Source organism: Cetorhinus maximus, chromosome 9 (assembly GCF_964194155.1).
Source record: "Cetorhinus maximus chromosome 9, sCetMax3.hap1.1, whole genome shotgun sequence".
NCBI classification, from domain to species: Eukaryota; Metazoa; Chordata; class Chondrichthyes; order Lamniformes; family Cetorhinidae; genus Cetorhinus; species Cetorhinus maximus.
Genome location: NC_135887.1, coordinates 82,585,163 through 82,598,128, shown reverse-complemented (window position 1 = coordinate 82,598,128; position 12,966 = coordinate 82,585,163). Strand labels below are relative to the sequence as shown.

At 46.7% G+C, this 12,966-nt stretch overlaps 1 protein-coding gene across 1 annotated transcript in view; it reads left to right on the top strand.

Annotated features, from left to right (window-relative positions):
- LOC144685066 (kielin/chordin-like protein) overlaps positions 1-12,966 on the top strand; it is a 368,175-nt gene that overhangs the window by 335,126 nt on the left and 20,083 nt on the right. Inside the window, exons 38-39 of the mRNA XM_078549601.1 lie at positions 1,804-1,925; positions 11,765-11,939. Coding sequence (XP_078405727.1) covers positions 1,804-1,925; positions 11,765-11,939 — 297 coding nt within the window. The remainder of the gene's footprint in view (positions 1-1,803; positions 1,926-11,764; positions 11,940-12,966) is intronic.

The window sequence follows — 12,966 nt, the reverse complement described above, 5'->3', positions numbered from 1 at the left end:
GTGGTAGTGATTGTGGGTTTGGAAGGTGCTAGCAAAGGAGTGTGTGTTTGGTTTTGTTGTTGTGCAAGTATCTGATGCTGGGCAACATGGACACTAGTGTCTGGTATCCAGGTCTAGTACTTATGACCCTGGTCAGAGCTCTAAGACACATCGGTTGTCCTTTGGATGGATGCAGTTGAGTATCTCTTTGTGGAGCAACTGAGGGCAAGGGAAAAGCTGTCCTCACCTGCTCCAATATCCCTGGAATTGCCAGAGAAGAGCAGGTGAATACTCTCTATGCCCCTCTAATTAAGAGAAAAATTATTCGCAAAATCTACGTCTGCATGTCCTGTTAGGTCTGCTAAAAACGGTAAATTTTAAAACTTACTCGTGCATCTCCCTCTCCATCTTTTGCAAGTGCTCGCATTAGTTTTATGGAGTTGGTGTGAAACTGTGAAACTGGCTGGGGTTACCTCATACCGTGATAACTGTGTCTTTCTAACAAACATTTCCTTCATGACTCCATGAAGTAAACATGGCATTGAATGTGGTACATACAGACAAGAAAGTTCACAGGTCCCAAGTCAACAGTTCAGGAGCTGAATATCGGCCTCAGCATCGCTGATCCAGGAGAGGACAAAATGAACAGGGCTTTCTGCTCCTGATCACTGGCCAATGACTCTGCTGGAAAGTGTCCATGTGGATGTTGGATAAAGGCACGAGTGGGTTCTGATCAGTTATTCCCATGGATGAATATCCTGCTAGCAGGGCTCCGACCTGCAGAATGACCACTTGTCAAGGGTTGTTGATGATCCATATATCAACAAAGACTGACACCTTCAGAAGAGATAGATAAACAGCAGTGATTTTACAAATACCCCATTGCCATGAGTTGCCAGCCGCATGCCAGGAGTGCATCCCATGGTCGTAGATGGAAAATTGTAGGAACATGCCATGATTTCTCCACATGTGTTCCCAGTGGTTGAGGCTTCCAATCGACAGTAGCATCCATAAATGTAACTTTTTTTTTATTCGTTCATGGGATGAGGGCATCGCTGGCTGGGTAAGCATATATTGCCCATCCCTAATTGCCCTTGTTCAGAGGGCATTTAAGAGTCAACCACATTACTGTGGGTTTGGAGTCAACCACATTACTGTGGGTTTGGAGTCACATGTAGGCCAGACCAGGTAAGGACAGCAGATTTCCTTCCGTAAAGGACATTAGTGAACCAGATGGGTTTTTACGACAATTGACAATGGTTTCATGGTCATCATCAGACTTTTAATTCCAGCTTTTTATTGAACTCAAATTCCACCACACGCCATGGTGGGATTCAAACCCGGGTCCCCAGAGCATTACCCTGGATCTATGGATTACTCGTCCAGTGACAATAGCACTACGCCATTGCCTCCTAAAAATAAGCTCAGTGGCAGTACTTTCAACCAATTCAGAAATGAGCGGGTTGAAGCCCCATTCCAGACTTGAGCACATAATCAAGGCTGACATTTCAGTGCAATACTGAGAGTGTGCTGCACTGTTGGAGGTGCTGTCTTTCAGATGAGATGCTAAACTGACACCCAGTTTGGTGGATGTAAAAAAAAACCCATGACTCCAGTGTCCTGACCAAAATTCCACAAACAAGTTAAGTGCTCTTTCATCTCATTTGCCTATGCAAGCACCATGACTGCCCTTTAAAACAGTAAATCATTGGATGTGAAATAACCTGTTGTTCCCTGAGGATAGTGTAAAATGATTGGCATAAATGTAAAATTATTTTCGAAATATGTTCTTGAATTGCTCATTGTACTGCTGTCTTCCTGCAGAGGGCGCTTCCTGCACTCTGTTCGGAGAGTCGCACTACGTGACCTTTGATGGGCTTTTCTTTGACTTCAGTGGAACCTGTGCCTATGTTTTAGCCCAGGACTGTGAATCAAACCATTTCAATGTAAGTACTGATGACATGATGGTTGAGCTACGTTTTGATCCTATCAATCTTGAGCTATCCAAATGGACTGAAGCAGTGGGCAATGATCTTTGTTCCCGTCTAAGCTTACAATGATGCAACACATTCCATTTACAAGGGGACCCTGCCATTTGTAGTTGGGTTCAGTCCCACAGGATTAGTTGCTGGTCTCAGCAAAACAGCAGAAGACAGAGAGGCACTGAGAGGGAGGAGAGACCCTTCCTACAGGACAGTTGGAGGTTATCAGCGAGGTACCTTTTATCACTCCCATCCAGGTTCCAGTATCATTTCTCAAGAGGGAGAAACCATGTCCCACACTAATCCATCACTCACTGGTCAGTAATAGTGAATAAGAGGGAGAAGCTGTAAACCATTCTTGTCAAATAGTGGAAATTAGGCTATATGTGGGTTACAGGCACATTACTCCTGGGCAAGGCACCAGCCAACAGTACAGACTTATAAAATCACCTTTAAAATCTTTGAAATTTTCATTAGGTGATTGAAAAAATAGATGGCCAGTAACATTAAGGGAGTTCATGGGGATGGAGGAAAGAATTGGGCAGTTCCACAGAGGAATGAATCTGCAATAATGTTGATCCAAGTGACTACGTTCTGGCATTTCTATTGCTGGGGATAGAATCAATGGTGGAATTTTTGCTTCCAAGTCCAGAGCGTAGAGATAGGAAAATCCCCGACTCCATAAACCAGACTCGGGAGAAAGTGGTCTAATTTTTGCTCCGGGGGTGCAAGTGTTAATGGGGGTTGGGCCCGTTACCCCCAGAAAGAGTTTGGAGGCAGCGCAGGCTGCTGGGTGCAGAGGCAGGCTGTGTAAAAGGCCCACCTTGGTGATCCAGGATTTTGTCCCATCTGTAAAAAAAAATACAATAAAACAAAAAGCAGCCCTCCAGCCCTCACCCCTCACACCCCTTCAACCCTCCCCATGCACCCCCCTTGCCCCATCCATGACAACCCATGTCACCTCATGCCCCCTACCCACCCCCCCATGGCTCCTCATATCCTCCATGCCAGCCTAGGCCCCTCTACCCACCCCCATGGCCCTTTATATCCCCTATGCCAACTTAGTACCAACTCAACTCACTCATTCCGCCACCCACCACCCTTTCCCCTTACACCCTCCATGCCAACTCACCCAGTATCCACCATGGACAGGTCTCCGGACCCATTCCAAAATTAAATAAAATAAAGTTCTAGGGGCAGAATTTTCTGCACCCACTGGTGTTGGGCGTGTTCGGTGGCGTGTGTGGACAATATGGTGAGCAGGCCAAAAATCAGATTCACGACATTGTGAAACCAGTTTGGGATTGTCCGCTCAGCCTGTTGATGGCGGGCCCTGTTTCCCACTGTTGGACATTGGGAACCTCATTATAATATATCTGCATATCATTATAAGGCCAGCTTGCCGGAATCATCCCCCCACGCTGGATCATCCACCCACGTTGGCGGGAAAACACGCCAGTGCAACTGTGACGTGCAGGAGGCGGGAGTTACCACCAGGGCCTTGCTCACATCGCGGACATCTGAGGAGCAAAGGTGCTGGAGCCCAACAGCAATGGCACATTGGAGGAATGTCCATGACAGGCTGGGTGGATTCTCGTGGACATGGCTCCACCGTGAAGCAGCTCTCGGAAGTTGGAAAATCACCATTGATGCTCACAATAGATGATGATCGAGGGGGTGGGGAGGAAGGTCTAGGATCGACTCGGAGAGGAAGAGGTATCGAGTGGTGGGGGGGGGGGGCAACAAAGGTGTCGGGCGTGAGAGGTTGGGAAGGGGGAACAAAGTTGTTGGAGGAGTAGGACTATGGTGGGGGTAATGGGGGAGAAGACGACAACTGGGGAGGTAGGTGTAAGGGGGAAGGAAGGTGTAAGGGAAGGAGTTTGGAGGGGGAACGGAGTGCAGAGAGGTGTGGGGGGGGACGGAGTATGGAGAGGTGTGGGGAAGGAGTAAGGGGGGGATGGAGTACTGGGGAGGAAGGAGTGTGGAGAGGTGTGGGGAAGGAGTAAGGGGGGGGATGGAGTGCGGGGGAGGAAGGAGTGCGGAGGAGGTGGGAAGGGGTTTCAAGTGGGGAAGGGGTTCTGGGGGGAAAGGAGTCTGGAGTTTGGGTGGGGGGGCCTGTCCAGGTGAACATGCAAGGGAGGGCTCTGATGAGTCCATGACTGCCTCCTGGGGAGTGAACTGAGGGTGGGTGTGGAATGAGGTAGTGGTGAGAATGACTGAGGGCAGCGTGAGGCAGTAGGGTGGGAGGGTGAGGGTTTGAATGTATCGGTAGAAGGAACGGCGAGGGTGGTTGGAGGCAGACACGGACTCTGGGGGTGGGAAGGAGTAAGTCAGGGAGGTGAATGTGGGTAGGTGAATGGGATTTTTGGGAAGGAAGGAAACGTGCACGTTCACCTGGACATCCCCGAAAGCAAAGGGTTGTGGTAGTTAGGTCACAAAGGGCAGACGGAAGGTGATGCCAGGCAGGTCGACAGTGATGGGGGAAAGGAAATGGGTGACTGGGGGAGGGGAAAGGACAGGGGAACAAAAGAAAAACTGTAGCACTGCCATGCTGTCTAAATCAAAGTGAAACGATAGTCGTGGTGGGAGAGATCAGTTGCTGCAGGGGAGTGTGATCAGGGGGTGGACGGAGATACAGGTCAGCTCAGATGGACAACTGAAAGAGAACCCCAGTGTGATGGAGGAAGGCTCTGCGTGCGTGGGAGAGTGATTGCACGAGGACCCAAAAGGCCCTGTCACATGCACACTTCTCCCTCCAGAATCACTCGTGAGCCAGCTGCATGCAGCTGAACTGCTAGTGGTCGGGGGGAATGCAGTGGGAGGACTTGCGAAACCTGTCAATGCAGCTGAAAGACCCCATTACATCTTATTCAGTGAAAGTGAATATATTTCCAGGTTGTAAAGTGACAAAATGTCTTCACCTGTGCATCCAACTGTGATCACAATTTCTTAACTTTTGAACGCATTAGACTTCTAGTTGCTGCCCTGACATCCGCAACAGGGGTGGAGACAGCCTTTTGGCCCTGTTGCCTCTGATGCCTTTGGTGTGTGTCCTTTGGAGATCCAAGGCCTTGGGGACCCCAGCTTGCTTTGGCTTTCCTTCTGTGGGCCAGCTGTTCCCTCTGCGGTGACAGAGGACAAGGTTGAGGGGGTCACAGGCAAAGGGGACTGAGAGGGAGCAGACAGCCTCTGAGATTCCTGAATGGATGACCCAGAGGTGTCCAGCTGCTCCTCCCCAGGGCCCCGGCCTGGCACCTTGAGGGGAAGGAGCATCTGGAGGGACGTCGAGGTGCCCTGTTTCCCTCTCGCGTTGTCACTGCAGGAACTCACCCATGGCTCCCGTGATGGAGGGCAGGTCTGCACACATCCCCGCATTCTGCTGGACCAGGGTCTCCATGGCGTCCACCATCTTCCCCATAGAGACATCTATACGCGCATATATGAGCAGCGCTTCATCACAGAGCAGGCAAATGCACTCCAACTCGTGTGCCACTCTGTTGAGGGCTTCCAACAGCTCTGCGTGATGTTCCCCCACCTTCTGCTGACTCTCCAGGATGAGTTGGAAGGCCAAGACCAGAGGTTCGCCATCTGACTCGGACCTCACAAATGCCCCTTCCCCAGCAGCCCTCCAAGTGCTGGGGAGCTTGGCCGTACCTACCTCCTCCTGCTGCAGACATGTGTCCATGAGGTGACCACCAGATTGTGAACCCGAGCCCGCTCTAGATCTAGGTCCTACTGAGATGCGAGTCTCTGCGCTGGTAGAGAGTGTGGGTAAACTCTGAGTTTTCCAGGCTGACTATTTCCAGCTCTTTAATGAAGGAGGTGTCCTCTTGGCTGGAGGGGAGGATGTAGATGGAGCTGAGGGACTGGCTGGCTGAGGGTGTTGCTTGGCAGAGCTCCCTGTGAACCAAAGTAGAGAGAATTTGTGCATGGCAGCAGATTCAAAAGCAGGAGAGAGAGCACTCACAGTTGCATTGAGAGAGGTATGATGTGGTGCAGGATGCTCAGGTGGGTGTTCACTACCGACCTCACCATTGCCACAGCCACCGTCCATGCCCTCACCAGTCAGTGCGATGGCACGCTCCTCAAAATGAGTGAGGGGCCTAACATGGGCCACTCCACTTCCACTCTGGGTCCTCTCCCTGCTGATCTGAGCAGGCTTATCCTGCATGGAAACAGATGGAGAGAGTGTGAGTAGGACACATGGCACTGCCTGGAATGTTTGTGTGGTGAGCGGAGACATGGACGGATGAGGACGCAAGCTCAAGAAGATATAGGCCTGAGGAACATGTGAGGGTGTGTGTGAGAGTTCGTGGTGTTGTCCCTTGAGGTGTGAGATCCCTGTGGATGTGTGATGGGTTTGTGAGTGTGTGAGTTGAGAGTGATGAGAAGAGTGACTTACCCTGGCGGAACCAAGGAGATCATTCATCCTCTTGTGGCACTGGGTAGCTGTCCTCTTTTGCAGGGCATTGGCACTGACCATCATTGCCACTGCCTCCCAAGCCAGATTCGTGATGTTGCTGCCCATCCTGCGGCCAGAGCGGGGGTAAAGGATATCACAGCGAGCCTCTACTGCGTTCAAAAGGCACTCGAGAGACGCGTCATTGAACCTGAGGGCTGCAGTCTTTTTGCCTTTTGGGGCTATGCCTTCCGTGCAGCAGTCATGGGCTGGAAGCACTGAGAGGTGTGCCCACGGCTGCACGTTAAATATGGCGCCTGGCGTGATGTTGCGATGAATTGATGGTGTGACGGGCGAATGAGAGCCCACCCACCATGAAAATGACGTGTTTTCCAGGAATGCATAAATAAAGCGGCGATACACCTGAGAAGCCGTCATTGCGGCCGGCAGGTAAAACATAATTTTTCCTGCTCACTACCACACTTAGGGTGAAATTGTCCCAGATTTGCAACAAGTATTTATTGCAGTCTTTATTTTTTTTTAAAAACACTCCCATTCACGACATTTAAATTCCTTCGACTACATATCCTTATCAAAACAAACATTTCATTCAAATGCCTTAATCCCTTATGAAAACAAATGTTTAATTCAAATACTTAGTTAATTACGAAAACAAGTGTTTGTATTCATAGCCCCACAGCAAAGACTTGATAACCACTTGGAGCTGCCAATCAAACTGTGAACTGAAAACCACCCCACTGTGATAAAGATAGGTTGTGAAATCAGTCATGCAGCACAAATCCTATAATGAAACCCTTCAGGTTTATGTCAATAGACAGAGTGAAATAACTGTTACGAACCCCAAAGAAACAAAACTTACCTTGTTAATTGGTAGCCATAGGCTGGAAACTTCCCAGTAGAAGTTCCCAGTAGGCCTCTCAGTTTCTGTGCATGTACTGGCTGTAGAATGGCCGCACATGTGCAGTTTGTGTTTTTTACAATTGCTGGAGATCTGCACATGCGCCAGCCAAGGAATGGCTGCACATGCGCAGTTGGTTGATTTTCATGTCTTCAGGTTGGGAACTGGCCCTGCGCACTTGCGCAGCTTGTTTCTGAATTTCTTCATATCGGAAACCAGCTCTGAGTGCATACACAGAAGAGGGGAAAAAAGAACAAAAGTGAAACAGTGTGAAAAGGAGGTCAGGTGACCTGGAAAAGGAGTGCCATTGCGGAGAGTGTGTCCCAAGGAGCAGGACACTGGAGAAGGACAGGCAACAGGTTCCAACTCGAGAAGAAAGGTCCAAACCAGGGAGTTGGACAGAATAGGTCCCAAAAGATAGTCCAAGTTAAGGGACAAGGACAGGAATCTGAAACAGGTCCTGTGAAGCAAAGTTAAAAATAAGGAGCAGAGCAATTGACTCCAAATTAAAGAGAGGAAGGTGCAGGGAGCAAACTTGGAGCAGAATGGGCTTGAGAGAAGCCAGAAGATCCGAGAAAGCAGCCAAAGGTGAAGCCTGAGTGTGCGCAGAGATCCAGGGCAAAGGAACATTGGAAGGAGAGCTTGCAAACCTGGAGGTGTATACTTGTTGAAGACATCAGAGTGGAAATGACGTTTGAGAGACAATTCCAAGGCGAGTTCTTCGAACATGGAAATTGAAAGCCCTTGTGAGAAAAACAGAGTTTCAGTGAGATCGGCTGGCTCACAGTGTAACAAGCATCTGGGATGGCAGGGAGTGCAGTTGATGAGAAATCCATAGAATCTGCTCTAGTGCAATCTGTCACTTGATTTTGGAATATAGTGTGCCGGACCACAGTTCGCCTATTAGTTCACATGTACCGCATACTTACCCTGAATAGTGAATGTATAAGATAGATATTGTAAATTGCGTTATCTTTACAAATGTGTATATACCTGTAAAGGTATAGTTAGGGTGAAGGAAGAGTGTGATTTGACTTATTTACTGGTGTTTGTATTCAAATCTATCCAACCTTTTTGTCTAGTGTAATATAGCTCATTTTTCTTATTTAATCATTTTTTTGTGTTAAAAGTACACTGGCAGACTCCTGTGAATGTGTTCAGTAACTGCTCTCCATGCCTTCTAAAAAAAAGTTAAAATCTATCAAACCACTTTTTACTCTGGGATTTGAATTGTCCAGCATTAGCATCAGCTGGGATCATAACATAAACAACTTTTTTAAAACTTCAGAATCTTTTTTTTAAACATTTAAAGGCCAGGAGATTTAGATGCCTTGACAGCTTAATAGTTTCAATCAGCTTGACAGCTGCAACGAGTTTATCCACTTTTTACGCATATCCATATCTACATTTAACAATCCCATAGAGTGCTTGACTACTCCCAAAGGGCACCTGACCTCTCCCAAAGATGTCCCTGGAGCTATCCACTATCTTTTCAAACAAGTTTGGCAGCTTTAGACCTTCTCCTGAAGTGTAAACCCCACAAGTTGTGTTTTGGGCATCCCACTTACGAAAATTGGATCATGTTTGAAGGCAGCTGCACTTTTCAATGTGTAGCTGCCTCCATGAATCATGGATGTGCAAACTATAACCCACCCACCCCACCCCCTGCAAAAATGGTGGGTGTTGGGTTTGGGGCTGGGACTTCTCGAATTGGGTCTCCAGCACCATTTTGGCTAAGCTGGAAACCCTCTCTCTCTTTATAAAAATTCAAGCCAATATTTTCTGGAAGTTGATCATTTCCCTATCTAGTGTTTGCAGTGGAGACGGTGGCATAGTGGTAATGTTACTGGAGACATCTGACTCTTGATCAGGCCCAGGCTAATGATCTGGGGACATGGGTTCAAATCCCACCAGAGCAGTTCGTGGAATTTAAATTCAATTAATAAAATCTGGAATTAAAAGCTAGTTTCAGTGATAGTGACCATGAAACCATTGTCGGTTTTTGTAAAAACCCATCTTGTTCACTAATGGCCTTTAGGGAAGGAAATCTGCTGTCCTTACCTGGCCTGGCCTACATGTGACTCCAGACCCACAGCAATGTGGTTCACTCTTAACTGCCCTTTATATGGCCTAGCAAGCCACTCAAATCAAGAGCAATTAGAATGGGCAACAAATGCTGGCCTTGCCAGCGATGTCCACATCCCTGAAAGAATAAATAAAAAAGTATTGGACATGGCAGCATATACAATATTTATCATCAACTCAGTTTTGGGCATTCCAGTACCTACAGATCTCCATCAACCTCCTGGGGATGTAGTTAATAAAGAAGAAAACAGTGACAAAATGGTGTTTTGGAAGTCATTAATACACTTGCAGAAGGTGCATGTAATTGGCAAATTAACTTAAATATAGAAAGGGACAAAGTGGTACATTTTGGTAGGAAGATTAAGGAGGCCACATAGTCCTTGGAAAATAAGTTTCTAAATGAGGTTGCGGAACAGAGGGACCTAGAGGTACAGATACACAAACCTATTCAAGTAGTGACACAGCTAATCAGGTTTTATTTAAAAAGGCAAACAAAAACACAGGTGTATTCTAGAGGGATAGAATTAGAAAGCAGAAAAGGTACATTAAATCGCTTGGAGTGGTGTAAAGAGTTCGGATCTCCATATTATAATAATAGTGTGATGGCATTGGAGAAGGTGCAAAAGAGGCTCACTGGAATGATGCCATAAGTGAGATATACCTATCAGGTAAGATTGAACAGACTGGGGCTCTCTTCTCTACAAAAAAGAAGACTGAGGACTGACGGGCTAGAACTCCTTAAGATTATGAAAAAGATTGATAGGATAAACATGGAGAAGATGTTCCCATTTGCATGGAAGACCAGAAGTAGGGGCCATAAATATAAAATAGCCACTAATATCTCCAATTGGGAATTTAGGAGAAACTCATTACCAAGAGAGTGGTTAGAATATGGAATTTGCTACCACAAGGAGTAGTTGGGGCAAGTAGCATAGATGCATTTAAGTGGGAGTAAGATAAATACATACTGGAGAAAGGAATGGGAGATGCTCCTGTGGGACATAACATGGACTTTCTGGGCCAAATGCCTGTTTCAGTGCTTTAAATGCTATGTAACTCTATATCATCTCCAGATGAATCCGTTTGACTCCAAATGGAGCTTCCTCCCACATCCATTGTGTAACCTATCAAACCCTTTCTCCATGGCAACCAAAATCTTAATCCAGGCTTTACCTTGTCCAGGCTGGCTCTCTGTAATACTCTTTTATCAAGCCCACCTCCAGCTTCCACAATGAAAACGTATTTGGAATATTGCAGCACACATCCTTTCCAACACACAGTCCCATATGCCAATTATCTGTCCTTGTCAAGCTTTATTGTGCTCAACTGAGTTACTAAAAAATTCTTATCCTCTTTTCCAAACCCTTCACCCATCACTTTCCACATAACCTTGAGTGATCTTAAGCCATGTGAACCCTATTCATGGATCAGAATAATGTCACTGCTTAAGCAAAACATCAAAAGGATTAAAAATTTGATTTGGATGGTAGCACAGAACGGGTGGTATGGCATTGGTTGCCTGTTATACCCCATTGTAGTCAGTGGGATTCTACATCGGTTGGGATGTGGAAGAGGTGGCTAATAAAATATCGCCCTTTTGCATTACTACCCAAGCTGAAATTCTACTCCAGGTATCTGAAAGTATCTTATATGCATCGTCAGAGGTGAGGGCTGAGAGTTTGGTGGTTTGATTTGGTTCAGTACATCAATGCAATAATGAGAAGCAGACTTAAATCATCATTAATCATCACTGTCAGGCATCTTTGGACAAGTTGCCCACCTCAGAGACAAAGTCCCTGTGAAATGGAAATTGAAGATTGGAATTGATATCAGGAAGGGATTCCCACCTGTCCAGATCAGAGGCAGTAACAGCGTTTTGTTCCGTTAACCTGATGATATCAGATCACTCATGATCCAAAGGGACTCTCTGACACTTAGTTTGAAGCCACACATTGCTTTATGGACAGTTAACACTACAGATCTCTGCTGCCAGAAGTATAATTGCTTGCTTAGTGGTGGCCACTCCCCGAACAGTTTTATTTTGAGATTTTCCAATCCCAGCCCTCCTCTCACCATGAACCCCACACCACCCACCCACCCAACCCTATTACCTTCCCCTAGGCCAACCTTTCTAGACATTACCCCAGGCCCTAGATCCAGCTCCACTCCCGATCATTGCACTCACATCCAGTTCAGGGACCTGGCTTCTTGCGGAACCTCAGTTTCAACCTGCCTCCTCCAAACAGATGCAACAGCCAAAATCTGACTCAACCTTAGTGCATAAATACACCACTTCAGTTGTCTTCCAATGATTTTTAATGCGCATACATGTAAATTAAATTTGATAACCCACACAAAATAAGCCATGATTGAATTCTAATAACTATTTATTTTCCTCAGGTAGTTTACCAGAGTAAATGGAATGACAGTTCCACTGAGCCTGGAACAAAGGCCCTGATTGTAGAGATTGAAAATAGAACCATTGAGCTTTCAGATAGGAGCCAAGTTCGAGTTAACAACGCAGAAGTGGAACTTCCTTACTCTGATGCAGCAGTCATGTCCATTCAACATTCAGGTATGTAGCTTACGCGGTCGAGAAGTGAGCAGTGTTAGAGAGGTGGGAGCTCTCAGATATGTAATTTAACTCATCATAAGCCTTATCCAACAGAGGGTGAGAAAGGGGAATTATCTTCCATTTCCAGTTATGGATGGATGAGTGACATGTAGTTCAATTGAGCTGCAGATTTGGGTGCAACATTTGACTTGGTGTGATACCCAGTCATCAAATTGGCACATTCTGGCTCTTTTGAAGTATAGTCATTTTGTGATGAAGGAAACCCAACAGCTAATTTGTGCACAGCACAAACAGCAATGTGATAATGATCAGATAATCTGTTTTTGTGGTGTTGACTGAGGGATAAATAATGACCTAAAGTGGGAGAACCCCCTGCTGCTCTTTGAGAGAGTGCCATGGGATCTTGTACATCCACCAGGGAGGGCAGATGGACCCTTGGTTTAACATCTCTTTGAAAAACAGGATCTCTGACAGTACAGCATTCACTCAGTACTCAAGTGCTCAAAAGTCATGGATTGAGACTTGAACCCAAAATCTCTGACTCAGCAGCAAGAGTGCTACCAGCTGAGCCAGGACTGATACTTCGCTCAGGTTGTGGGTTCAAATTCTACTCGAGATAGAACCATAGAAAAGTTATAGCACAGAAGGAGGCCATTTGACCTATCTTGTCCATGCCAGCCCGAGGACACCTAGGTGCCCTTTCTAATCCCACCTTCCTGCACCCGGCCCATAGCCCTGCAGTTTACAGCACTTAAGGTGCAGATCCAGGTACTTTTTAAAAGAGTTTAGAGTTTCTGCCTCTACCACCAACTTGGGCAGCTAATTCCAGACACCCACTACCCTCTGCGTAAAAAAGTTCTTCCTCATGTCCACCCTACACCTTCTGCCACTTATCTTGAATCTATGTCCCCCGGTTCTAGAATTCTCCACCGAAGGAAACAATTTTATCCTGTCCACTCTATCTATTCCCCTCATAATTTTGTACACCTCGATCAAGTCACCTCTCAGCCTTCTTTGTTCTAAGGAA